This window comes from Aythya ferina (assembly GCF_964211825.1).
Source record: "Aythya ferina genome assembly, chromosome: 1".
NCBI classification, from domain to species: domain Eukaryota; kingdom Metazoa; phylum Chordata; class Aves; order Anseriformes; family Anatidae; genus Aythya; species Aythya ferina.
Window position 1 is genome coordinate 140,696,969 of NC_140296.1, and position 27,746 is coordinate 140,724,714.

At 40.3% G+C, this 27,746-nt stretch overlaps 1 protein-coding gene and 1 long non-coding RNA gene across 3 annotated transcripts in view; one reads left to right on the forward strand and one right to left on the reverse strand.

The window, feature by feature from the left end:
- LOC311424356 overlaps positions 1–19,791 on the reverse strand; it is a 72,678-nt gene extending 52,887 nt beyond the window's left edge. Inside the window, exon 1 of the long non-coding RNA XR_014686068.1 lies at positions 19,750–19,791. This is a non-coding gene — a long non-coding RNA (uncharacterized lncRNA). The remainder of the gene's footprint in view (positions 1–19,749) is intronic.
- RERG (RAS like estrogen regulated growth inhibitor) overlaps positions 1–25,856 on the forward strand; it is a 110,974-nt gene extending 85,118 nt beyond the window's left edge. For both annotated transcript variants that reach the window (XM_084499333.1, XM_084499334.1), the window contains exons 3-5: positions 5,877–5,933; positions 21,077–21,150; positions 21,874–25,856. In XM_084499333.1, coding sequence (XP_084355459.1) covers positions 5,877–5,933; positions 21,077–21,150; positions 21,874–22,281 — 539 coding nt within the window. In that variant the 3' untranslated portion in view covers positions 22,282–25,856. The remainder of the gene's footprint in view (positions 1–5,876; positions 5,934–21,076; positions 21,151–21,873) is intronic.
- Positions 25,857–27,746: the final 1,890 nt, after the last annotated feature.

Sequence of the window (27,746 nt, forward strand, 5' to 3'; positions counted from 1 at the left end):
TCCTACTCTGTATTTACTGTTACAAGTAATATATGCTTTGGTATTTGCATCATCATAGTCAGTGGAGGACCTCACTATGCTGCTACAGAAAAAAACATATGAGCACACTTAGCAATCTTTCTAAGGAGTTCACAGCTTAAGAAAGTGATTAAAATATGCATAAAATATGCAGAGTACGGGAAAGCAAGGCAGTCTAGAACAGGCCATTTTTACATTCCATTAAAGTTTCCTTCTAGTTTACTACAAGCATGTTAGGTCTCCACATCAGAAGCTAGGAGAATAGAGAACACAGAGAAATCCTCCTGTTGATGTCTAACTCACCACTTACGACCCCATGTTGCTGAATTAACTGAAGAGATGGTCAAAGCTAAGTTGAACCCAGGCCCACAAACACCATCAAAAGTCATGACTATTTCCTCTCTCTCCCTGAAATACCTGCACTTTCAGAAGCAAATTAGAAGTTTCATGGTAGTGGTTTTAAAACAAACTATCACCTTCCCAAGCTGGGCACAGAGCTTTCCGAAGAGGCAGCAAACCCCATGCCAGCATGCTGCAGAGCCAGACCTGGGCTCACCACATGCTCCAAGTCCCTTGAAACTCAGATACACGAGGGGCCTCAAGGAGGGCAAACGGGAGATGAACTCTGACAAAAATACCCATTTTTAAAAAATGAAATACTTGGCCTGTGGAAGTGCTTTCTGATCATTATAACAACTGGTTTCAACCACTCTGGTATCTCCTGCCAAGTATGGTTTACTAATGACACGTCATCATGGCACCAGTAACAGACTTGTTGATATGTTAAATAATGGGACTTTTTTCAGATCATTTTTATAGCTGAAAATTCTCATGGCATAAAAGAGTCATCATAGTTATTTCACTGCAGAGAACTGTTATTTTTCCTAGAATAACTTTGAACTCTGTAGCTTTTGGGGAAGGGGGGCATTTTTCAAATAAATCCCAGTTTCCATTCTTCCTGACCCCGAAAGCACAGCCTGCATTAGCTGAAACAGTAACAAAATCACAAAGATATGTATTCAGACAGTCTGCACATTTTATCAGAGCATTTATATGTTTCTAAATCCAAACAAAGATCTAAAACAAAACTCAAGATATATATATATATATATATATTTTATATATATATATATATATATATATATATATATATAAAAGTGTTCCAGAACATACAGACTGAGACTTTGAGCTTCAAAGCTGAGTAAGGGCTTCAGCCACACAAGTCCCAAAGAAACTGATTAATTATGTGGTTGACAATCTCAGTTTATAAGCCAAGTTATTTCCTGGTATAACTTCATTGTCTTCAGTGGAGTTACAGTGGAAATGCATTCGACAGACAGTCATGTTTCTTCTCCAAGAAAAACTTCTAAGGCAGAAGGTTTAAACATGAGTGAATGAAAGTCCTGGGCCAAGATCTACCCTATTTTAAACCCTGTACAAAACAGCTGACTTGGAAGAGAGGGTGTGAGGAAAGGCAAGAAGAGACATGAGTCTATTCTTCCTTTGCTGGGACATTACATCAATTCCCTTAGGTAATGGTCATGTCTCCGAAAAACACACTGGGAATCCAAACTGCAGTTTGCTTGAGATTCTTTCCTTCGAAGTTTGCAAGTTCATGCATTTCACAAGCAATATGTGTTAGGGGAAGGGTGTGGGCTACTCTCTGCAGAGGACAATGAAATTCACTTCTGTTAGGTATTGCATCAATCCAAGTCTTTTCTGCTTCAAAATGCATTTCATCTTTTTCTAGGATGAGTGCTAGAAATGGTGATTTTAATATGAACACTGGAATTAGTTACCTAGTTTAATCGGAAAATAACGTTTCATACATTTTTCAATCTCTGTTATTTTTGAATCAAAACCCAGTATGCGAATACAATTACTTTAAAGTGTTGGGTTGGTTTTGACTCAATATTATTTAGCATTAGAGCTACATAAGGCTAAGCAGAATGCATACACCCTTGCTAAGATGAGAAGGAAACAAGACCTCAACTTTTTATTTGCAGCATTCCTGAGTGTGAGGAAGTTTTATTGCTTTGCATGAAGTGTCACTTATGCCAGCAGCAGAAATCTGAATGCCACAGCCCTAAGTGTAGTGAATTCCTAATGTCTTCATTTCTGATTCTTCTGCTGGCAGAAGTTATTTCACGAAAACAAAAGTGACGCAATCTGGCAGTAAATGAGCTCAACATAAACAAAATGGCTCCACAGTAATATCCCTGCTCTAGAGGGATCACTTCTAGGGGAGGCAGCATGAGCCAGCAAGCTGGACTAGACTAAGCACTTGCATTCCCTTCCCAGCTCTCCTCTCATTGACTCTCTTCAGTCAAATCAGATCAAGCTGCATACATTGCTGTAATATCCAGCTGGATGTCAGAAGCCCATTTGCTAAGCATCTTTAATGAGATGGAGGTGAAGATGCTTCCTATCCAAAACATCTTGTGATTATTTATACACAGGACAGACACTGGATGAAGAGCATCTCATTTTCCTCATTTGTAAAATGTATCTGCTAACTCTCAGCCTTGTCAAAATGTGTAGAAGTGGAAAAGTCCGTAGGATGGATGGTGACCACTGCCATGAAGGAGAGAAGCTGGGACTGCTTCAAGAGTGCTCCCTGCTGGGCTTGCTGTTCTCCCTGCTGAGACCAGCCAGTGAGAGAGTAGCTGCCATCTGGCCCTGTGCATGGCAGCCTCCTCCCACCCTTTCTTTCTTTTCTTCAGCTTCCTCCTGAGTATGCAAGTGTTTGTATTCTGCATACAGGCCTCTCCTGCTAGAGGAAAATCTAACCTACTTTTTCTCTCCTCACCTGAGCTCACATCTGTGATCACTAGTTCTCAGTAACATGCAAAGCCTGTATCAACTCATCCAGTGTACTGTACACACCTGTATCTGTGTTCTCCCAGGCTCACCTTAGCTGTTGTGGTCGAGCTCTACCACTCTTTGTTTTTCCATCTGGCCTCGCCTCCTTTATTTTGGCTATGTCCAATATCAGCTCTTCTCCCTCAGAGCTGCTGCACTCTACCACCTTTCTCAGATATGAATGCTTAACATATTTTCTTCTAGCCCCCATTACCACTGACTCTCATCTCCAGCAATTTCCATCTACACATACAAGGTTATCATGACTGGAAGTGGACCACATTTAAATATGGAAATAGTTGGGCAGGCTTCCCCCACTTTCCTGTCTTTTCTTTCTCTCTGTTAGCTACTGCAAGCCCAGGCACAGGCTCCAGTGAAAGGCACCACAACAGACAGAAGCCTGCTGCTTTTCCTTCAGAGTACAGCTGTGAAAAGTCAGGCACCTTTAGCTTTCAACCTGATACCTTTATTCTAGATACCTTTTGGTTTTCAGTCTAATACTATGAGAAGACAGCTAAGGAAAACATCTGCCTGGCTAGATATTAGAGCAGATGGAAGTGCCATGTGCAAACACCAGCAGTGGCTTGCCTCAGAAGCACTGCCCCGCTCAGCTGCATGCCCAGAGGGGTGGCAGCGTGTCACCTGTCTCTTTGCCATTGCATGCAGCATGCACAAAAACCCCAGCAGCAGTCCCAAGGCAGCAAGCAGAGCACTGTTCCTGGACATCTGTGAGCCAGCATCTCACAGTCATAAGACAGAAAGGTGCAATAAAAGCCATCCCAAGGGGTTTTCTTTGCTCTTTCAGCATTGCTGTGTATGTGTGGGTGGTGCTCATTACGAACAACAACACAGTGATAAGCTGACAAGCAAGACAGACCATGATTATACCCACATGAATTCTTATTCTGACATTAAAATAAATTATGTTTTTCCATCTTTAGAGTCCATTTGAGAGCCCACTCTGCTTCCATGAAACTATGTGTTTCTCTGTGCCAACCATTTTTATTTTTTTTTCTGGGAGGGTGGAGGAATACCTTGTAATCTCAACATGTGAAAAACAGTGTGTGCAGCAGGCATGAGATGGAATAGAGCAAATGCTGTTTCTTTTGAACACTTGAGCAAGCAGGCTTATCACCCTTGTGGGCTGCAGTGCCCCTGGAAGCATTTTTAAAATCTGCTTTCAAAAAGTAACATGATAAGAAGTCTTCTGAAAGCATGTCAGAACTTTTACCCTGCACCACGTCCCAGTCAAAATAGAACATGCTGTGTATTTTGCTAGCAATTAGGGAACAAATTACTACTAATTAGCGAAGAGTCATGACCAAACTTTTGAAATATCAAGATGTTTAAACTACTACAGCTGAGGCAAACCATGGGGGGAAAAAAGTACTGGTGCAGACATCATTATGGATGGAAAATAAGCTACACAGAGATTTTCTTGTACTATAATGACATCCACATTATGACTATGGCTTGAAAAGTAACTTTAGCTAAGAACTGCCACATTGACTCTGAAAGCCAAGGAGAGCTTTTCTGCAAAGGCTAAAAAAATAGGATTTCCTAAGGAAAAAAAGAATAACACCAATTTAAAATTGCGTCTTGTCTAGTGATCTCATTTCCTTAGGATCAGATTCTTACTACCCTCCAGGCATGAGGCAGAGTTAAATCTTCCTAAAAACTAATGTTCTGACTGTATTTAAGAAAATAGGTTCCAAATGAGCAAAACTGAATTAATTAGTTTTGTTCTGCAGTGTGTTAAGCCTTCTCCTACTCTTGGGCACAGAAGTAGGAAGTGGGGAGGGGATTCCTATTGCTTTAATTTTGAAAAGGGTCAGAAGTGGGTTAAGTGTCACCTTTTGCTGTCTGTCTGCAGCTGGAAGAACAGAACAATCCTGTAGGGCTGACAAGGAAAACTTTTTCTATAGCTGAAATCAATGTAATCACAGCTAGTGTGGTGATACCACTAGCTCCAGTTTGTAAACAGAGAGGATTTTGAACCAGTGGCATGGGTGAGCACTTTGTTTACCTCACAAGAAATTCAACGTTGTGCTTAGCTTTAAGTTCGATGGTTAGAACATAATCAAAATCTTGACAAAGATTTTGTAGGATGTCTATAAAGGGGGGTAGAGAGAGAAAAAAATAAAATTATGTATTTATATATATATATAAATATAAATAGCAAGACCTTAGCCCATAAACTGAAACTGAGAACTAGTTATCCAGTGCAACAAAATCCAAAGTATTATTTAAATTTCTGCAAGTTCGTTAATTCCATTTGCTGACCATTACTTTAAAATGTTATATCTGGTTACTTAACAGGGACAAGTACACAAAACACTGAAAATAAGTGGTTGCAAGGAAAGCATGACAAGATGCAGAAGGAAGCTATTTAACCAATTATGCATTTACCTTACAAGGTTTAAAATCTGATGAGAACATTTTGTTGTCCTTTTTTTTTTTTTTCTTCAGAAATTAAATGATTATGAACACTTCTGGTTTTGAAGCTGTAAAGCATCCTGGTTCAAAACCTGCCAGCCCTGATTGGGTTATGGGAAATCTAAAGAAACCCATGTGTCATTCCCTCTCCACCCCCCTCAAAAAAAAATAAAAAAAAAGGGGATCTGTTCATCCAACCCCTAGCATAACAAATGGAGTTCTGTTTTGTCTTTTTAACAGTATAAGCTCTTGTGACCAAAAGAAAAGAAAAAAATAGTTGGGGGTTACTATTGAAAACCTCTCGGTATTCTTTTTCCAACATTGTTACATGGGTAAATGATTAATGCTGTAATGTCTTCCACCACCAAGTGGTTGTGTGCCACAAAGAGTGAAAAGGTCTTGATTGCCCCCATAAGCAATGCTGAACTCCACACACAGTTCAGGGGAGCTGCTATATGAGCATTCATACAGAAAAAAAAAAAAAAAATGCTGGTAAAATTTTATAAACTGGGCAAGCTGATGGTTTCTGCATCTCACCTGTAAACTTTTTGTTCCTCCAGCTCTTGTTGTACGCTTCCTGACCAAACGGTTCATCTGGGAGTATGACCCAACACTAGGTATGTTATATTTCATTGTATATATGTGGTACGTTGCATTAAATAGCATGTCTGAAGTAATGGAAAATCGTAGCGTTAAAATTTTGAGCCTCAAACAACCTTTAAATTTGCTGTAGAAAGCTTCTCTATGGTCATTTAAAGCTGAAACAAATTATTACCTAAGATGGCAGAACAGAGAAGCAGTAATGCACTCAAACAAAAGTGGAATTAATATACGAGGCACAATCCTGCCCACACAGAGGTCAGTGGGAACTTTGCCTCTGAAAGTAATTGCATTGTTATTTCCACTCTGAAAATTAAAGTATTTAGCTTGTGATCAGTTTTCTGCTTTTGGATAACCCAGCCAGCAATTGCTGGAGAATAGACTTTCTGGGATATGTAACTCAAAAATTCAAGGGGAAAAAAAATGTGTAGGTATTTACACTCTGCCTGCACTTAGCTAAGTTCACAGTCCTCACCTTTCAAACACACATTGCATCTCACTTCTAGAGTAAGCAAATAGGGACACGAGGCATCAGAAGTGCATCAATGTGTCCTCTCCACAGCTCCCACTCAGCTGAGTTGGGTCTGGCACTGTTGGCAAGCTGGCACAGATAACTCAAAAAGATTTCAGATGGTTTCTTTGAGTTAGAAGCCTTTGAAAATTTGGGCCAACTTCTTACTAGTTCCGAAGTTAGTCTATTTGAATGCTCGGCACCATAGAAAATCCAGGCCAAGAAGTCTGAGATGAGGTGTGAAGTAAGGAGCTGGGAAGTTCCCTTTTCTCCTACAGTCTGTTGAATAAACACCGTCCAGTTAAACACCTATTTCTTTCTCAGAGTTCCTTCTCTAAGAAGTCATGCTAAAGAAATAGAGAACAATATAATTTTGCATAGCAGAAACAAACAGGATTAAATTTTAATACACTTTTTTACAAAACCCAAGCAGCCCTTTCAACAAAGGAAAGTTTCTAGTATCATATTATGTATTTTTGTCTGGTAAGATGAAGAAATGACAGATATCAGAACTCTCATCATGGGAAAGTAATTCTCAGAACAATCTGAACTTAAATACATTCTTTTATCTGCTAATATAATTCACTGATGAATATAATGATGTCACCTGTCCTGCACAGTAGGATGTTCAGTATAATGTTTTATTAAACTTTACACTTCCATCATTTATATGCCATTTTCAGAACCTGACAATAGAAGACCATAATTATACAAAAGATTTTATTTTATTAAGTTTATTACCGTCTTTTCGGGACCCTGCATGCAAAAACATCATAGTTGTGCTGTTGAAGCACACAAACTAAAGTATATGATGCAAGATTTAGTATTTTTTGCCCCATTTTGAAGGCTCTACATCCTTTTTGCTGTATAAGCCTTGACGTTTGTTTCTGTTTTTACAAATTAATACAACTGCAAATCAACTATGCCCCTCAGGATTGTCTTCTGTTAGCAAAGTGAAAAGCTTTCATGCATACAATACTCTTATCTCAATACAATTAAGTCTCTTCTGACTTACTGAATTCTACAGTCTCACCCAGTTTAGAGGAAAACAGCTTAAGCTATGTATTACAGCTATTATGAAGCTAAGTGCTTTAAGCTGCTCAGACGAAAAGGTTTGAGAAATGCATAAACCAATAATTACAGAAATCTCTCATGGAAGAAGCACACTAGATACTTTTTTAAAGTACTATTTTTCAAACCATATATCACAACAGGATTCAGAGGAGGCTCTGAAGTGTTACAAAACAATCTCATGATATTCTAACCGTTGTTCAGGCCTTCAGAGGTCAATCATAAAGGGACTATACTTTCAAAAGCTTTGAGAAACTGCTTTGGAGAATCTATTTCTCTCTTTATCAAGGTCATTCTCTGGTGCCTCAGCATCCAGTTACCTGTAAACGTCACTGAACTGATTACTGAGAAATTTTACCAGATTTGTTTCTTCTTAGCAGTAATGGACTGACGATTGGGTGGAAAGAGGGATATCTATATATTCCAGCAATTTAAAACAGTTTAAGCTGTGTCACCGAGACATTTGCCCTAAATGGAGATTAATCGTTTTTTGTCAAGTAATGTTGAAAGGATAGGAGTAAAACAGATGCAAACAATCTAGCTGCTGCGCAACAGGAGGTTTTGCCAGAAATCACTGGGGCTGTGACAAGTGTCATGTTCACAGTTTATTTCTTATGTCAAATTCTCTACTATCCATTAGACCTCTGATGCAAAGGATCCCTGGATAATTCTATTTTTAGAAAAGCTTTCTCCAAGCTCTACAAGGCTGGATGGAAATTCAACATTATCCTAAGTTAAATATCAGGGTAAATTTAAAAAAAATAAAAATAAAAATACAACTTATGCTCTTAATTCAAGGGTGGCACATTTTAACTGGAAAGGAAAAACACACATTATAAATATTCTTTACTACTCTAACCTGCCAGAAGAAAACGAAGGACAATATTTTTAGCAGCATCTGGACATGCTGCTGTATCTCCAGGAGCCAAATTACAAACCACAAAATAACATTTTCTGGCGGGAGCAGCACCACTGAATCTTGCAAATCTTGGCACATGGAGCCGCCAAGGAAGTCAGGGTTTTGCACCTCTGCCACTTCTGTGCATGATGTTAGCTCTGTGCAAGCACTGGTAAGACAGCTGCATCTTCACAAAAGTACATACCACTGTGCTTTTTATTTTACCATTCACAGCCAAGGGATAAGAGCTGCAGCAAAGGTCATTTTGTGGGGAGTGCACACTGTCAGCCTTGACTTCTCCATAATTCCTGCTTAACTGGCAAGTCATTGTCACCGTCTTGGCGTGTTTTTATTTTTTATTTGCTTATTTTTTTGGAAAAGGTGCCAGATCACTCGGACTAAGTGATAACCTGGCATTATCAAGGTGAATGAGCTTCCAGTTTCTATCTTTATTTATAATAAATCACACAAGTATCCTATGTGTGCAACAAAATTAGAAGGTCCAAAGAAACAGCTCTACAGAGAAATAGGCTGGAACTGCACGTTTTTAAAAATACATTTACATGTATTTTAAAAATACAGTTTTCTAAAATGTTAAGTATATGAATTCAGCATTAAACTTAGTTATATTAGTTAGTTAAATATCACAGAATCACAGAATTGTCTAGGTTGGAAGAGACCTCCAAGATCACCTAATCCAACCTCTGACCTAACACTAACAAGGCCTCCACTAAGCCATAGCACCAACCTCTGCATCTAAACATCTTTTAAAGACCTCCAGGGATGGTGACTCAACCACTTCCCTGGGCAGCCCATTCCAATGCCTTTCAGTAAAGAAGTTCTTCCTAATATCCTAATAACCTAAACCTCCTGTGGTGCAACTTTAGCCTATTCCCCCTCATCCTGTCACCAAGCACATAGGAAAATAGACCAATCCCCACCTCACTACAGCCTCCTTTAAGGTACCTGTAGAGTATGATAGGGTTGCCCCTGAACCTCCTTTTCTCCAGGCTGAAAAACCCAGCTCCCTCAGCCGCTCCTCGTAAGACTTGTTCTCCAGACCCCTCACCAGCATCGTTGTCCTCTGGACTCTCTTGAGCACCTCCATGTCCTTGTAGTGAGGGGCCCAAAACTGAACACAGCACTTGAGGTGCGGCCTCACCAGAGCCGAGTACAGGGGGACAATCACTTCCCTAGCCCTGCTGGCCACACTGTTTCTTATATAAGCCAGGATGCTGTTGGCCTTCTTGGCCACCTGAGCACACTGCTGGCTCATATTCAGCTGACTATCAACCGTCACTCCCAGGTCCTTCTCTGCCAGGCAGCTTTCTAACCACTCATCTCCCAGACAGTAGAGCTTCTTGGGGTTCTTGTGCCCCAGGTGCAGGACCCGGCACTTGGCCTTGTTGAACTTCATACATGTACAGTTGGCCTCATAGTCATAGACTGCCTGCTTCACAATGGCTTCCAGCTCCTCTTGTTTGTTGCCCATGCTGTGTGCATTAGTGTAGATGCACTTCAGTTGGGCCATTGCCTTCTCCCCCGGCCTTTCCATTGTTCCCCCGACATGACTCTAACAAGCCCTGTTTCAGCCCCATCCCCCTTCTCACCTAGTTTAAAGCCTTCTCATTGAGCCCTGCCAGCTCCTGGGCTAGGATCTGTTTTCCCCTTTGAGATAGGTGGGACCCGTCTGTGGCCATCAGGCCAGGTGCCGAGTAAAGCGCCCCATGGTCAAAAACCACAAAATTTCTGTGTTGGCACCAGCCTCTGAGCCGTGTGTTTATCAGGTGGGCTATCCATGTCCCCTCTGTACCCCTCCCTGCCACTGTAGGGATGGATGAAAACACCACCTGTACTCCTGCTCCATCTACTAACCATCCCAGTCCCCTAAAGTCCCAAAACCTTCAGGCTTCTCTCTTCAATATTATCACTGGACTATCAAAAGAGGATAGTAATCAGAAGGGCAAACCAGGTTGGGGAGCTTTCTGGCAACACCCCTGACCCTGGCCCCAGAGAGGCAGCAGACTTCCCTATGGGTAGGGTCAGGCCGACAAATAGGGCCCTCTGTTCCCCTGAGAAGAGAATTGCCTACAACAATCACCCTTCTTTCTCTCTTGGTGGAAGCAGTCTTGAGGCATGGAGTTGACTTCCTCACCCTAGGCATCCTCCTGGGTAAACTTTCTACCTCATTCTCACCCACTGGTCTCTCAAGCTCCAGGGCCTCAGCTCTGTTGTGTAAGAGCACCTGGGAAGGTGGGGCTGGTAGGGGATGGGTGTTGCCTTCAAGGTCGAGCAGGGACCTGTTTCCATTCCTCCTCAACTCCTAGGTCCCCTCCCTCTGCCCGACAGCAACAGGGCTGGGGGTCCACCTCCATCTGGGGTGTCTCACCCCAGTACCTCTCCTTCAGGCCCTGCAGGGAGTTGCTTCACCAGTCTACCTCCCGCTCACATTCCCTGATATCCCTCAACCTCTCCACCTCCTCCTTGAGCCCTGCCACCAGGCAGACCAGGCCATTCACCTGCTCTCACCTCACACACAGTGCCTCTGCCTCCCTCAGATGGCAGCAACAGGCTCAGACACTTCCTGCATGCAGAGACCTGAACTGCCTCATTGTTGAGTGGGCAGTCAGTCTGGGTGGTTACAGAATTTCTAGAGACAGCTCTCTGCCTAGTGTAGACCACTGTGGCTTAGCTAGTAGTAGACAGCCATTAGATGAGTTGTTCTTATGGGCGGGGGGGGAACACTCTGCCCTGCCTGCACAAACTGCTGCGTCCCGCCCTTTTTGCATGTCCTGTTCGCTGTGCTCCCTACGGGCAGGTTTTGAACCTCAGGGTATAGGGGCACTGCTGGCTCTACCTACACCTTGTCAGCCTCCCTTGTGAGGGCTGCCGGGTTTTGGCAGCTGCCTCGAGTAGCCTCGATGCCGGAAAAGAAGCCCTGGCTGTCCTGAACTCTGGCTCCACTGCAGAATGCGTCTGCCCTGGAGCCAATCGCCTCAGTAAGAGGCTATGTACAGAGAAAGGGGATTAGGCTACCACATGAATTTCACAAAAAATTCATTAAATGTTGTAAAAATAGAATCCAACTTGCCAATTAATAAGCAGATTCACTGTGATGTTAGAAAGCCTAAAAACCACCTTCGCCTAGTTGGGGCACCATTTAACCCACAGCCTAAAAGCACTTCACAAACATATGCAATGTCTCTGTGGCAGATTTAATACAGAACTGGAAATTATTTGTGCTATATTTCATATTGGCTCTGCAGACAGATTCGTGTAAAAAAAAAAAAAAAGTATGAAAACAAGCATTCCTATGTATGATTTCAGCAGGGCCTGCCAGGAACCGGGTGGCAGCAGGCTGACAGTTTGCCTTCCACTGCGGTGGCTTGGCTGGGGGAAAAGCTTGCAGCCTGTGAGCAGCAAGCAGCTGCCCTCACAGCCCTCTTGGGGTTTGGCCACCTTTTGTGGCTGGTTGCCACAAGGACAGACGTGCATAAACACCTAACACCTGCCAGCCACCACCTTGTCAGGAACGGACGTGCTCTGTGGGGAGGTGTTTCAAGGCAGAGGTGTGAAGGCCTTCATTTGGCCACCTACTTTATGTGGGGAAAGTCCTGGCTTGAATGCAGGCCTCACACGGATCTCAGTGATACAGGACTTCATGTCACAGTTGTAAAGTGTGTTGTGGATAGCTGCTCTTCTTGGTGCCAGTAATTAGAAGTAATAGTCTGGACCTCAGCAGTTGCCCCCCTGAGCTATTGGCAGTGCCCAGAATTTAGTGTGACTTCTTCACTCTTCTCAAGGGTGGATAGGCACTGTGGTTTGCCATCAGACAAGAGATATTTAATGGATTCAGCATCCCTGATTTTATAAACAGAGTAAGTCATCAAGGGAACCAGTCTATTCATTTTTCCAGAGAGGGTAGAAAAGAAAGAAGAAGCTCAAAGCATCAGCTCATCAGCAGACAGACAGCACTGATGCTTGCAAATTACCTCATGAGCAACAGCAAATTACCTGCTTCCATCAGCCATGACAGGCAAGGAGAATCTCCTGGCTTGAAAGATGAAAAAAGAAAATTAATCATAGCTATGGCTAAGAGGGTGCTTTTTAAAATAAGTTTTGCAGTATTTCACTGAAAACACATTTGCTGTTTTAACATATCAGGACAATTCACTCCTCTAGAAGCTGCTGAGCTGGGATAACCAAGTTTAAAGAAAATGAAAAAAAAAAAAAGTTGAAAAGAGTGAATTATGAACTGGGTTGTGTCATTTGTTCTAAATTAGCACTTTGATGTACAGATGGGGGGAATGAGGTGTTTCGCGACGCAGAGACTTACAACATCCATTGTTGCCATACAGGGAAGAAAACCACACAAATAAAACCCCAAGGAAGTACAGGAGACAGGTTCCCCAGTTCTTTCCTTGATTCTGTCATTGAGTTGTTGCTTGTAGTCTCTCTGCCTCTGCTTCTCATCTATAAAATCCTTCATCTCATGGAAGCATTGTAAATCTTTTAACTCTATGAGTACCGGTTACTCTAAGACTCTTACATCAAAGGCACACATAAACACCATTTCTTCAAAGACACAATTTTAAATAAGAATCTGCTTATAAAAAACAGCAACCAAGGAGTTAATATTCTTGTTTACCTTTCTAAAATTCACTTGGCTTTCTCACACTGTCACTAAATGTCTTTCTCTAGCTGATCACATATTTCATACAGTTTTGCTAATCCTCTGAAAGGAAAATTGTCTCTGAGCAGATGATCAGCAGAACAGTGCATGACAGACTGGCCCATCTATGAAGCTGAGACAGACAACATGGAGTTTATTTAACATAAATAGGATAGGTAAAAGACAATTTTTTATGGTTTCTCTTCTTCATAGTAAAGAAGCATGTGCCTTAAGAAAAATCATAATTTTGCTAGGCTTGCTAGATTAAAGGTAATATTTTTAAGAGTATGTGCTTCCTTTCAACTCTCAGAATTTCTTAAAGTTGCTCAGGTTTTTGTTCAATCTTTTTCAACCGGGACAGGGGAAAAAGCAAGTTGGTGTTTCTACAAAGTCCCATTCACTCAACATACGTTCAGCTCAGAAGACACCATTACACATGCCTAAAATAAGTAGGAATCAGTAAAGATGTGACAGCAATTTGTACCAACTTATCTCCTATTAGCTTGATTATGAATGGCCCAAGATAACAGCGTTGTTCTCCATCTGAACATTAAATGTTCAAAGGACTGTACAAAGTTACAAGTTCCTGATGAAGGGTCAGAGATGCCCCTGTTACTGCCCTGATTTATCTGCTACAAGAGAATTTCACGTTCTATAGACCAGATCAGGACATATAAATTTTACCACTGTGGCAATAATAGCAGAAAACATTTTGTGAAGGTAAAGTTTATCTTGGCAAGAAGGCTTTTCCAGCTGGAAATCTTGTTGCAATGATTTTTTTTTTCCCCTTAAAATAAATAAATAAATAATAAACCTATTAGGAGGGTAATTTTTACATATATAACTTCTGTAGCTGGGGGTTCTGGCAGCAAAATCATAATATTCAGGGACCACAAGGGCAGTTCGCAGATATGGTATATAACATAATTAATATTACAACCCTGCCAAATATTTATAGCCTAGACCAGGCTTCTGAGTTTCTTTTCTACACCTTAAGGACAGATCTGTACAAACAATAAGCAGAGCAGACTGTGAATATATCCAAACTATCTTCCATCAAAATTGTTGAGAAACAGAAGCAGCTTAGCTATGGCAGCCAAGACCTCTCTAAGAATAGTTTATCAAGAAAAAGATGCAAGAACTATCTTCCTGGACTTTGTGCCAATACAGCCATGAAAAAGAGCTGAGGTCTGCAGGTCCAAGGACAGTTCTCAAGGACTGTCTTTGCTCTTGGGTTTAGTCTTTCCCTGGACATCTGGAATACAGAGTGAATACAAACTCTTTGTCCCTGGGATTGTTTTCACTGCTGCAGATTGCAAGTTGAAGAAACACATCTTTGTATACTGTAGATTTCTAGTGTTCTTGACTTGTGGCTCACTCAACAAGTTTGTCTTAATGCTCCTGAAGGCTTACTACCTGCCTTCACTATAAAAATATTGATTCCCGGCAGCACAGCTGAGAGAGAAACTGCCCAGACAGCAGACAGAGCTTTTAACAAATGGGTCCATACTAAAGTAACTGTTAATAAATCATTAGCTGATAGTTCCTTCAGCCCTGGAGTGTGAAGGTTAACAGAACAGCAGTCCCAGGATGAAAGCAGACCGGGGAGGTCCTTCCCTCTCAGCCCCTTCTTCCTCCTGCTGCCCAACAGAATACCACAGTCTATACAGTGCTGTAGAGCAGACCATTTATATGCTTGTGATTGAAAATACCCATTTTCTATAGCAAGAAAAAGAGGGAAGAGAAAGAAAGAGGGAGATCATCATCTTGCAAAACTTTGCCTCCAGCATATTTCATCTGAACAGCCATGTTGACAACTACAGCTTATCCAAGTGCATAGCTAGAAAGAACGTATGTGGTCCATTACTGGCTTACAGCCAAAATGGGCTGTAATGTTAACTAACCATTTGGGGCTAGGAGGAATGGCTGCCAACTTGTGTTTCAGGGAATGCCATGATAAATGTGTGCATATGCTTAATAGTTTGCTGGAAAACAGCCTTATTTTCACACCAGACTCCAGCCATTAATGCCCTCAAATGTTATTAACAAAATTACTTATTCCTTCTGCTTCAGTGCTTAACAGACTGAGTTCCTTTAATAGTCCAGATTGTGCCTTGCTACTTATCTTCATGGAGTTCTGTTTTCTCCCCACTTCAAAACAGTAGAAACATTGCTTAACTTGATATAGATTCAATCCACGTTATATCACTTTTACTAGCCTTCTCAGCAGCAGGAATTTGTACTGTATGTATTACAGAAATGAGTTGTGAACGTACTCTCAATTTCTCTGAGGTGCCTGTAAGGAAATAGACTGGTATGGCATAGAGCACCTTAAACCCCCGACCCTGGCTTCAAATGCTCAAAAACTTGAAATGAAGAAACTATAATTGAGAGCAGCAGAGTAAGACATTTTAAACAACATGGGAAGCAGTTTTCTGGAAACATGGTTTGTTTTCTTTCATATGGGTCTCAAGATATTTCTGATGCCAGTAATAAAAATATGCCTTTTTACTGTAGTTGTACACACAGCAAAATCAGGAATGGCAGCAGCTCTTCTTGCTGGAGCTACAGCTGCAAAATATTTTGCCCCCACTTTTCTTACTCATCATATTCCAACATGTTCTCCAGATGAGCAGAAGTTTCCAGTGCTTGCTTCTGTACTGTCAGGAGCACAGGCTTTTGTTTTGCTTGTTTTAGGTGTGAGAAAAGTCTCACTGGTTAGTTTTCATTTATGTTGGCAGAAATAAGGTGAAATACACACGGCTTCTCTAACAAAGACCTCTTGCCATAGTCCAAAAAAAAAAAAAAAAAAAAAAAAACCATAACAGAAATAGAAATAGTTTATTTAGACTTAAACTTGTCATGTGCATAATTCCCACGAGGAACAAATGTATCTGCTTCGTGTTTGGTAGGAAACTTGAATCAGAAAATTAGAAAAACAGTTGAAGCCTTGAAGTTTACTCCATACTAGTTAGCACTGCTCCAGCTTTGTCAGTTTTGTTTTAACTTGCCTTAATTAATCCAGTTCCCAAATATCTGTGCGCATTTTCTCTTCCACTCTCAGCAAAAGCTGGGTAAGGACAGAAAGGAAATTAACACCATCCTCTCCTCTCAAAAGAAACCCAGTGCTAGCACCCAGGAGACTGTCACATGCAGCAGAAGCCAGCAAACAGACATTTCCCTTTATTTTTAGGGTTTTGTTCATTTTAAAGTTTTGTTCAATAAAACTACTCTAGCTTTTCTATTTGGAGAGCAAAATATTAAATATTAAATATATTAGTGTATGTTAAATATGGAAATATTAATAAATCAAGAAACAAGCTGTGTTTTTGTAGGCTAGTTTTATATATCCCACCTATACTATCCAAAGAGGAAAATTTGGGAATGCAATAGATCCTTTCATGCAAAGATAAGAACTATATAATCTAGTGTAGCTATGCACACATTAGCCATTTATTTTGCTTCTCTCCTTATTAAAAAAGAAAAAAAGAAAAAAGTAAAAATGATAAAACCAAACTGCTCACTGAGCAGCAGACCTCACAGAGACTCACTTCTGAATTTGTTCTCCAAATTTCATACTGCAGTAGCTTCTCTCTTTGCATATGCCCTCCTGTGTACTCTACGTCCATCTAATGTCCCCTAATGTCTTTAAACATCTGCATGCATCAGGGGCAGCCCACAGCCTGGCTTGTACAGAGGCATGCTCCTGCTGAGTGCCCAGAGGAGATGCTGTCTCTTCCTGTATCTCTTCAGGGGCATTGATAGAGTCTCTACCCTCCACCCAACCCTCATTTTAAGGAAACCTAAGATAATAGAAATAATTGAGAGCTTAGACTTGGACTCAGAGCAGACTAAAAACAGGTTGACAAGCTAGGACATATTTGGTAGCTGTAGTGACTGTGACGTGACTTTTTTGTGCTTGCTCTAATCAGGCTAGTTTGGAAACGTCTGCTGTACTGAAGTCGCAACTCTGATTATAGCAAACATGTAGCCTCATCAAAGGGAGCCAACAAAGCCAAAAGTGATGTTAGAAAAACACTCCTTCACACATCACCAAACAGATTCCAAAAGCAGCATTCACAATAGCAGATCACACATGAAGCAGACTGGAATCCCTAGAACTGAATGTCACCACAAATACCTTCCTGAACACAGTTTGGTTTGTATCCGTGGCTTGATGTAAATGGTCATGTAGTATGATAACCATACATCCAAAACACAAGACTGGTTCTGTACACCCTTCTGGAACTTTTCCTTCTGTATATTCTGAGTCTTGGGGTTACATATGCAGAAACACTTAAGGCATGGAAGAGCGCAAGCCTGACTGTCAGAGCTCTCAGTTATATGCCTGCATTTTTTTTTTTATTATTATTTTTTTAATTTTCATTGCCTTTAACTACTACTTTTTCATGTGATAATAACAGAAAACAATGCATTTCATGATTTTATTGTTAAAGTAAATAACACAACTATGCTTATTTGGTGATTTGTAGTATGTTACTAAGAAGACATATGGGGACATACAGCATTAGAACTGTTCTTTAGAACTGTTCTAAATACACAAGGGCAGAGCTGTGGTTCCTGTAAAATCACTGATGGTTGCAAAATGAAAGCCCTCCTGCAGGGAAATAATGGATGGAGTGAGTAACAGCCAGATGCAAGCAAGAAAAATACATTTAGCTGATTTTTAAGAAGGGCTGGGATTGAGGAAAAAGACAAGAGAGACTTGCCCAGTTGGGAAGTTACATTCAAGTTACAAGAGCTTTATAAAAGGTGATAAGATCCTGAAGCAGCAAGGAAATGCAGAGGGGACAGATTTCACAAAGGCAGACTGAAGCAAAGCCCTGGAGAACAGTCTCAAATAGTACCAAGATTAGTAATGAAGTAATGGGGTAAATTGTGTTCCCAATGGGCTGTCACTTTTCTCAAATGTGATAGAGACAAATGCCATCATGATGGACATCAAAGACTACAGAAGTCAAAACGAGGAGAGAGTTTATTTGAAAAAGAGAACAGGAACCTGTATCACGTAATCAGAAATAGTTATGGGAAATTTTAATCTTTTGAACATATTTCTGCATCACCATCTAACAAGATTTTTACCCTAACTGAGAAGATCATGCCTATTAACTGTAGCTTTTCTGTCTGGAAACTCTGCTATAATTATTACACAAAAGCTCTTTTTCTAGGTCTCTTGCAGCTCTCAGGTCCAACTGGCTGAAAGCCACCATGAAAACAAAGTTTCTTACAGTATTTTTGTATATTCTGGTATTATTAACCTTTCTTGACAAAAGTTAACTAGAATTCTGTATGGATATAAAACTTGTGTCCCTCCATACTTAGAAGCAAACAGAAGAGCCCAACCTGATTTTAAATGTACACATAAAATAACATACATCATTGTTCCATCTTAACTAAAGCTACTGCTATAAGTTTTCTTCCAAAATCAATAAGCCCTTACAATGTAAATATTTCCTTCCAGAAGTGTCGCATGCCCCTGCTATTTATTGCCCGTTCAAAGCAAACAAGTGTTGAATTCATCCCAGGAAAGATATCAGATAAAGTATATCCAGCACATATTTTACCTCATTGACTCTAATTGGAGTTAAGGGTACTTAGCTGAGACACAGACACCTGCATTGTCAATAGTTTCAGTTAGGGATCCAGAAGGTATCTCAAGTCTTCTTTCCCTTTGTCTGCACAACTTAAAATAAAGAGCAGCATAGGGAGAATAAAATTAATAAAACCTAAATCAAGATAGTGCATTTATAAACTAACATGGGAAATTAAGGTTTTAGGGTGCCTGATGTGAACAGCCTGGAAATCAGGACTTCAGGGCTCATAGCATCTGACCAGATTCTTCTTATGTTTCTGTTCCCTTGAACAAGAAGCCATGGCTGCCAAAAAGTTTTAAACATCCAGCTGTTTTACTCTCCTCATTTAAATTCACCCAGCTACTGCACATTCCAGCGCACAGGAACAGATTCACTTTTACTAATATATCTCAACACTATGCTGGCCCCAATCAGTGTTACTCATCCAGGACCAAATTCCACCCTAAAGTGGACAGCCAAAGTGAGTTAAACTTGCAGCATAAAACACCAGCAATTTAGAATCACCTATTAAAAAAACTCAGCTATCTCTTAAGAATCACACTGCTTTTCTGCAGTAAGTCTACTTCTTGAAATTTATTCTCCAGTTTCTCAGAGAAGAGCCCTATGACCTACTACATTCTGCCTCCTAAAAAAAGAATTTCACAAATGCACTGCAAAAATGGACAGATACAGGTATTTTCTGAAGTTGGGTAGACCAATTCTCAACAGCTACTTGTCAAACAGGGCCAGCTAGTCACATGCATTTAAGTATTTTAAGACCTAAATGAGTAAATAGGTAACACTGCATTACTCCTTCAGAGAACTGTCTCCTCTTCACACCACTTTCCCCTAAAGAAAGGAAGCATAAGATCCTAAATGACCTTGGATAGGGAGTGCTACTCAGGGAGCCCCAACCTAGCACTGAACATTTTATCCACTGAAATAACTTGCTCAAGGAGCTTTACTGCAGCTTCTGCACCAAACCAGAGTTTCTGCTTTGCTGCATTCCCCTGAGGAAAGTGCTGCAGGTAAGACATCATACAGAAGGGAAAAATAAGACATGCTGAGAGACTTAGATATATCTTACTCTATTTTGGAGGAATAACCTCAGGATCATATCAACTCCTTCAACAGCCTTGCAATAACAAATAGAAGGGGGCTTTCCTGCCTTTAAAAATTCAGTCTTCATTGCCTGAAGCCCTATACAAGATTGGTTGCCATCTGCCTAATTAAATTGACCATTTGTCCCTATTAGAGACAGCTGTGCTACTTAAAGCAATTAAGGTGGCACAGGAGGGAAGTAACTTTTTTTTTTTTTTTTTTTTTTTTTTTTTTTGGGGGGGGTGGGGGGAAGAGAGTGTTTGCAGTGCTGACATCACTGAAAAATTCCTAACTATGAAGAGGTGATACATTCAAGTATGCAACAAAACAAAAAAGATATGCACCAAACACGAGCCCTTTCAGAGGTTTTAATTCAAGAAATGTCTTTCCTTTAACATATCCTTCATTCCTTTTAGGGAGATTTACACCAAATAAAAGAACTGTGTCTCTGACAATGCAAAGCATTCATAGTCACTGACCACAGTTTTACAGCATATGTATTTGCCTTTTGATATAGGACATCTGTGAGCTAGCAACAGTAATAAATCTAAATGTTAGCACAGATCATTTTCCAAGTTTTAGGTCAAATGCTATCGAATTTAACTTATCAGCTCATTAAGATAAAACAACCCCTTTTGTCATTAGTTGCCTGGTTCCAGAATCTGGGACACAGTAAATAGGTTCCTTTTTTCTATAGCGTTGTGTGAATGCTTAATGCTCACTGGCTATCCTTATAAATCATATACAGAGAAATCACTGCTTGAATTCTTGGTAGAAGAAGGGAATGTGATGATTTCAGCATGTTTCAAAGAGACATTCCTAAAATAACTAACCATTCTGTAATTTTGTCACTGTATATGGCCTGTGCATAGTGGTTATGTCCCTGATCTACAACCACACTGTTTTTGATCTTGTCAGACTTCAGGCTAAGCAGCAACAGGCTTTCAAGCTGGATACACTGAGAGAGGCAGAATTTGTGCTTTACAGGTGGCAGCCTTCATTATGAGCAAACATGAAAAATGGGCTTCAGTCTTGCAGAGCTCTTTGCTGCAGGAGACTGTCCTTTTGTTGGGGGCAGAGTGCAGTGTACACAGGTGCAGGCTTCATGGGAAAGCAAGGTATGGGGAGAGGGAAGAGTCATGGCTGTAGAAGGAGGACTTGAGTCTGCTCCACTGGCAGGAAGCACTCCAACAGATAAAATTTAGTGAAGCTGTGTGTCACATATCAGGTCTTGTGCTGGAGTAGCTGTAAGGAAGATAGAAAAAAAAATCATGCTCTTTTAATACTTTTCACAAAATGTGTTCTTATTTTAGAGTCTACATATCGTCACCAAGCTACCATTGATGATGAAGTGGTTTCCATGGAGATACTAGATACAGCTGGTCAGGTGCGTGGGTGCATGTACTAACATCCAACACCTTGGCTCAGACAGGCAATAGGGAAGGGGAGTGCGATGGTGGCAACGTGGTGGGTGGCAGATGTGCTCCATTTCTGGGGACTGAGATTTGCTTCTGAGCAGAGCTCTCCTTCCTCCCCCACCACCAGCTTGCTGTCAGACCCAGTGTGCTAGATCCAGGCCATTCTGCAAGGGACCCTGCTTACACTTTTCAAACACTGGAAGAACAAACAAAGTTAAGGTTTACACTGGGATTAAAATTATTTTGTTTTCATTCCTTGACTCAGGGCCAACCCAACAATGTTATTACTATCCACAAAGTCATAGCCTATTTCTGCAATCAAGTGATGTGGCTCAACAACTTCTGTTAGTGATTTCTACCAAACTGTAGAAGAGTTTTGTCATAGCAAAGACCCCTTTCCTTTCAAAACACAGCAGGTGCTCATGCTGCACATTCCTATGAAGTTTGTGTGCTTGACATTGCTCAACAGAAACCCTGTTATGATTGCATGCTACCAGCCTGCCCATAGCAGGCAGCCCATGACACCTTGGCAGAGTAGGTCTCCTATGCCACACAATAAAAAGGTGATGTGTGTAGAGTGCAGTCAAGTGGGTGTACATGGCTTTCCAGGCCTTGGCTGACCAACATCTATTGGCCTGGTGTCTTTTTCATAAATTGTATTCCTAAGGCTGCTGTCTGTCTTTTCAAAACAGGAGGATGCTATTCAGAAAGAAGGACATGTGCGATGGGGTGAAGGCTTCGTGCTGGTCTATGACATCACGGACAGAGGCAGCTTTGAGGAAGTGCTGCCACTTAAGAACTTATTGGATGAAGTTAAAAAACCCAAAAATGTCACTCTGATTCTGGTGGGGAACAAAGCAGACTTGGATCACTCCAGGCAGGTCAGCACAGAGGAAGGTGAAAAGCTGGCCACAGAACTAGCATGTGCTTTTTATGAGTGCTCTGCTTGCACAGGAGAGGGCAACATTATGGAAGCCTTCTATGAGCTCTGTCGTGAGGTACGGCGTCGAAAGATGGTCCAGGGCAAGACTCGGAGACGAAGCTCCACCACCCATGTCAAGCAGGCTATTAATAAGATGCTTACCAAAATCAGCAGTTAAAAAGAGCTGTACTAAGCCAGAGAAGCATTGTAGAACATATTAGCTTGGGATAGGGACAAGGCAGGCAGAGCACATTTAATAAAAAATGGTCAAAGCTTTGCTGTTAAAAAAAAATAGAAAAATCAAACCACACTACTTTTTGAGTAACATGGGATCAGACTTTTTCCTGTTGCAAAATGTATTTAGCCACACTGCTTCTGGCTAACAATGAAAAAAAAAAAAAAAAAAAAAAAAAAAAAGAAAAAAAAATAACTCCAAAGGACTAGATGATTGTAGGGATTGGCACTGACAGAGTATCTTCTGCTTCTACAAGGCTGCCTCCAATCCCTTGCAAGTCAGTAGTGCCTGAACACCATTCCCAACCAGCCAACTGCTCAGTAGCCACTTACTTGGAGAGTAAGACTTAGTCTTCAGTCCAGCAACAACCATCAAACTTGCTATTCTCAAGGACTGAGGCTGCTGTGTTTTTCCAGAAAGTTCATCTGACACCTTTCACCAGCTCCAAATTGGTGCATTGTGTGCTTATATTCCAAACTGTCCTTTCTTGTTGTTATTTTGTCAAATCTATGAGTGCCGATATTCTTAGCGAGATATGCAAAAAATACTGGAAAAGTCTTTTTCATAGAGTGTTTAGCCAGCAAGACACACATATCAACAGAGCTGAAATTCAGCTGCTTTTTGACATCCTCTACAACGACAGAATTCATCAAGAAATAATCAGCTAGTCCAGTGTCATTTCAGCATTTCCCTCTTGAAGTACAATACTGTACTTGGGGAAATGGGAGTGTACATCTTGGGAAATCAAACTAAAAAAATAACCATAATACTATTGATTTAGTTAAGGGTAGTTTTTATCTTTTGTTTACATTTTTGTTTTGGTCTTATTTCAATTCAAGTAGTTTCCCTTATTACATTTTATACTGAAGAACTTAAGACATGGAAAGGCAAGTCCAAGCCCAAATGTAATCAGATGTGAAGGGCTTTTACCATATCAAAAGGCCATCATTTCCAGATGTTTAAACTTCCAGATGTTTAAACCATCACAGTTTTTTGTGACTCTGGCACTTTCAAGTGAAAGTACATTTTATCATATTTTTGGTGTCTGGGATAAAAAGCATACTTTTTTTTTTTCTTTTTTTTTTCTCCCCCTCCTCTCTCATGCTTCTCATTTAAGCCAGCTGTTAAGTTTTGCCTCATGCCTACTTGTCTTGCTAACTGTAGTAGTGAGGTCTTCTTCTAGAAGAAGCGAGAGGTACAAGAACTAAGACTGGAAGACTTTCGGACTGTGCTTGTCTCACCAGTTGTGTTGCATCCCTTTAGTCAGCTTTATGTGCAACTCAGACTGTCATCATGCAGAACCACAGCCAAAGGATACTATGACAAATGAGAATGTTAGCAGTATTCTCCTTTGAAGAACAGCCCTCTTATAGTAACTGCTTACAAGTCTATTCTCCACTGCTTTGCACTTTGTATGGTTATTTGCCTCTGTGAGGAAACAACGCCCAAAGGCTACCAAATCCAACTTTCCACAGATGTAGAAGAGTGAGGATATCTGGTAGAAGAGCACTTTATACAGTTGTAGGTAGCCGTATAAATGGTGAAACAGGTTGGAGAATCAAGCCTGTATATCCTCATGGGCAGAGAAAAGTCCCAAGTCTGGACTTCTCAAAGCATGAGCTTACAGATACTTACCAAAGTATTTTTTTAAACGTTCACCCATATCTTTCACCCAATTTTTATCATTAAAAATCACATACAAATGTATATTATATTTTTGCTCTTTATTTTCTTTGTTTCCCCCATTGTAGACAGTGAAAATTCATTCCAGTCTTTCAGAATCACTTTGGTCCTCATTTTCAGGTATGTTGCCATACATCAGCTATACATACTGCAACGGAAACGTCACTTTGTGCTTCTGGGCAGGAGGTTCTGGCAACAGATGATGTCACTGTCTCCACGACACACCTGTTTCCAAACTATTGGTCATGTCTCTATGTGTCTAGCTTCTGAGAGAGAGAGGTTTAGCCATTTTAGTCCTGTAATGCATAATCAATATGAAACAGAAAACTATGTAATCAATATGTAACAGAAAAAGTTAGTGCCTATTCGCACACCAGCGGTCATTAGCTGAAGATCTGAGCTTGCAAATGTGTATGTTACAACATAAGGATAAAGAGCAAGCAATTGCAAGTTGAGGCACTAAGCCATTCTGTTATCTTTCAAATCAGTGCAGCTGCACAAATCTGAAGCAAAAAAAAAAAAAAAAAAATCCTTACCTGCAATCCCATGGCAACATAGCTGATGAGGAAAGTCATGGTGTTGGTATTCTAAGCAATTGATTTATCCCTCTCTAAGGAAAGTTCAACAGTTCTTTTCTCTGAAATACTATCTTGGGTTTCAGAGTAGAGCTGCTTTTAAAATACAAAAAGGTAATATATGAATTACAAGAGAAAATGAATTTATCGTATTCATATTAAGAGAGTGGAAAGGAAGGAAAGCCTAAAGTATGGCCATAATACTTTGCAAAAGAATCCCAGCAAATTATATCTTTTCTCACAATATCTGTTATGGGGAAGTTACAAAATCCTCTTGAAAGAAAATATTCCACTGTGCAAACATGACTTGTTACATAAAGAACCTCTAATAAAAATAGTAACATTCCTTTGCAAAGACTGATTTTGGAAACTGCCAAACATGCTAAACATTTGGTCAGAAAGGAGGCTGTTATTTTACAACCTTTCCTCCCACACAAACACAAATTTCTTTACTTAATTGCTCATTTATTTTTTTTTTCCTAAATGTAATGGTCTGCTTGACAAGCCAATTATAAGATAGTATATTATAATCTGTTGATACATACTACATAGAATTAAATGCAATCCAATTTACTGTTGCTCACAATGTTGCAACATACTATTGGCTATGCTATAAATGTGTCATATTTCTACAATGTGTAAATTGAACCGAAAAGTGCCCAAATATTGAAAAGGCCGAATGCAACATGAACTTGCATTCAGTAGCCTTTCTGCAGCAGACATCAACAGTTTCAATTCTGTTTCTACTGCTGCTATTTAAATGTGCATATATGACATTAACATTAAATTCCTCTCCTCTGCCCTTTCCATTTCTGCAGAGAGAGTTTGGGAAGGAAGATAAACAAAAAGGGGGAGGAAAGGTGAAATGGACACTTGTTACCTACAACAAGTTGAATGTCATTTATGAAGTTTTTAAATATTTATCTTCAATTGATGAAGAGTTAGTCATGCCCATGCTGCAAGACCTGGATCAGGAACCAAGACTTCCCTAGAACTTTGAGAACTTCCCTTCAGATCTGGGGGTTCGGTGCAACTAAGGACAGAAGTGAGGGTCAGCCATTGAGTTTGCACCTGGATCCAGTTATGTTGTCCCCAAACCTGGGGATGGTTGCATCTGGCGGTTTGCTACAAGGCTAGTTGATTTTTATATATATAATGATCTGTATGCATTTTTACATTAAAAATATGAAAGCTTGTGCTTGTAGATAATATATAAGAAAAATAAAAATAATAAAAAAAGTGCTCTCTGTACTGAACTAATATGCATTGGTCTTCTGTTAGTTGTCTCCAAAGCATTGTCTTCTAGGTTTAAGTGGCCAGTTACGGAAGTCCTGATTCATTATTTTTTTTCCCTTTTTAACTTTAGTCTTTATCTTAGGAAACCAAACAGTGAATTTTGTCTGAATAAGCACTTCAGCATTTGGATCAGTTTCTTTGATCTTATTTAGCTGCTAGGCCTAGAATCAAGAGGTCAAATAGCATCTACAGTGAAAAACAGAATTGAATGTCATTGGTAATCATTTCAAGGCTGATCAAAAAGGGTTCAATGTCATGGATAATAAACAACCTTGGTGAAAAACACTGGAAACCCTTCTTTCAAATTCTTTCTTGTCAGATAAATAACATGGATCTTTATCTCAAGCTTCTCAGATAAAATCCTGGAATAAGAGATCCAGGAGATTTATGCCACAGATTTGGATGCAGCCAGCTTTTCACCAGCCCATTTTCAGGGATATGCCCATTTTCCAAGGATAAATGCAATGTCCTGTGATTCTGAAGAGAAGGTGCATTATAAGTATGTCATGTAAGTCACAGTATACCAATCACGCATAGTTTGGTCATTAAGGAAGGTGTAGGAAGCTTCATCACAAATGAAGGGAAACAGCAGTAAACCATTTTCTTGTTTTCCTCCAAACCTGGGCAAATGAAGTAATCCAAAGCATGATCCTGAACAGGTTAATTGCAGCAAGGATATAAGAATGCCATATCTGGCAGAGCAGGTAGTGAAATCTATATGCAGGAGCTATGCTGCAAGGTGAAACCTTCCCAGACTAAGTAAGGTATCTTTCCAGTTACTATCAGCCTCTGTAGCACTGCAAAGTAGTTTGGAATTATGCCAAGCTGCACCAGAACTTGCTTCAGTCAAAATAATGCTTCCTGCACCATAAGTAGTTGCATTCTTAATGACTATGTATAAACAGTGCTTAGGATTCCTTTTATCATAATTTTAATGTCTCAAACCATTTACATATCTTGAGAAGAAATAAAAAAATAGAGGCTTTAATTAAAAAATGCTCCCTGACAGTTTGATTTGGCTGCCTTTATGTTTCTTGAAAAATTAAACATATAATGAAAACAGTGCCATCTTAGAAACTCCAACATTATGCACTTTATTCCCATTACAAACAGCAAAACTAATTACTGCAGGGTTATGAAAATACAGAGTGGCTTGTTGTCCCTTACTTTGCAAGGATACAAGTAGGTGATAATGATGGCTTGTGTGAGGCCAGTTCCATCTGGTTTCTGTAAATACAGTTGCACAGGAGAAAAGCTATTAGTACAGCTCACACCAGAAAGAGACAGTCTAAGCTCCCAGGGCAGGGCTCCACTGACTCGCAGTTACACCTTGGATAGGTCAGGCCCCTGGTTCACAGCCTTGGTAGCCAACCTGAGGAGAAAACACAGCCAACCTGTCTCCTCCACTTGAAAAATATCTCCTCAATTTCTGATCTGAAGTACAATGGTAGAAAACTGGGAGGTAAGTTCACATTGCTGACTGGCGTCTAATATATCAGAGAATGGAATGGAAGTTTGATCTTCTGGATTTCTGGACTGGTCTCTTTCACCTCTGCTTGATATTCCACAGCAGTACAGTTTGGTTTTGTTCCTTTTGTTTTGTTTTGTTTTCAAATATTACTGTCATAAAATTAAGATTTTCAAATGTAGGTGTCAATATACTCTGGTATTCAGGGAAGTTGTATAGACAAAGAAGCTGTGTAACAACTCAGAAGTCCCTCTCACAGGAATGCAATATTTACAAATACCTCTGGAGGTAAATTCTTAAAGCTGAACACAGCTGTTCTGAAAAGTTGGAAAGCAATTTTGTTGATAAGAGATGATCTCATAGATAAAGCACAGACCCCTTTGTCA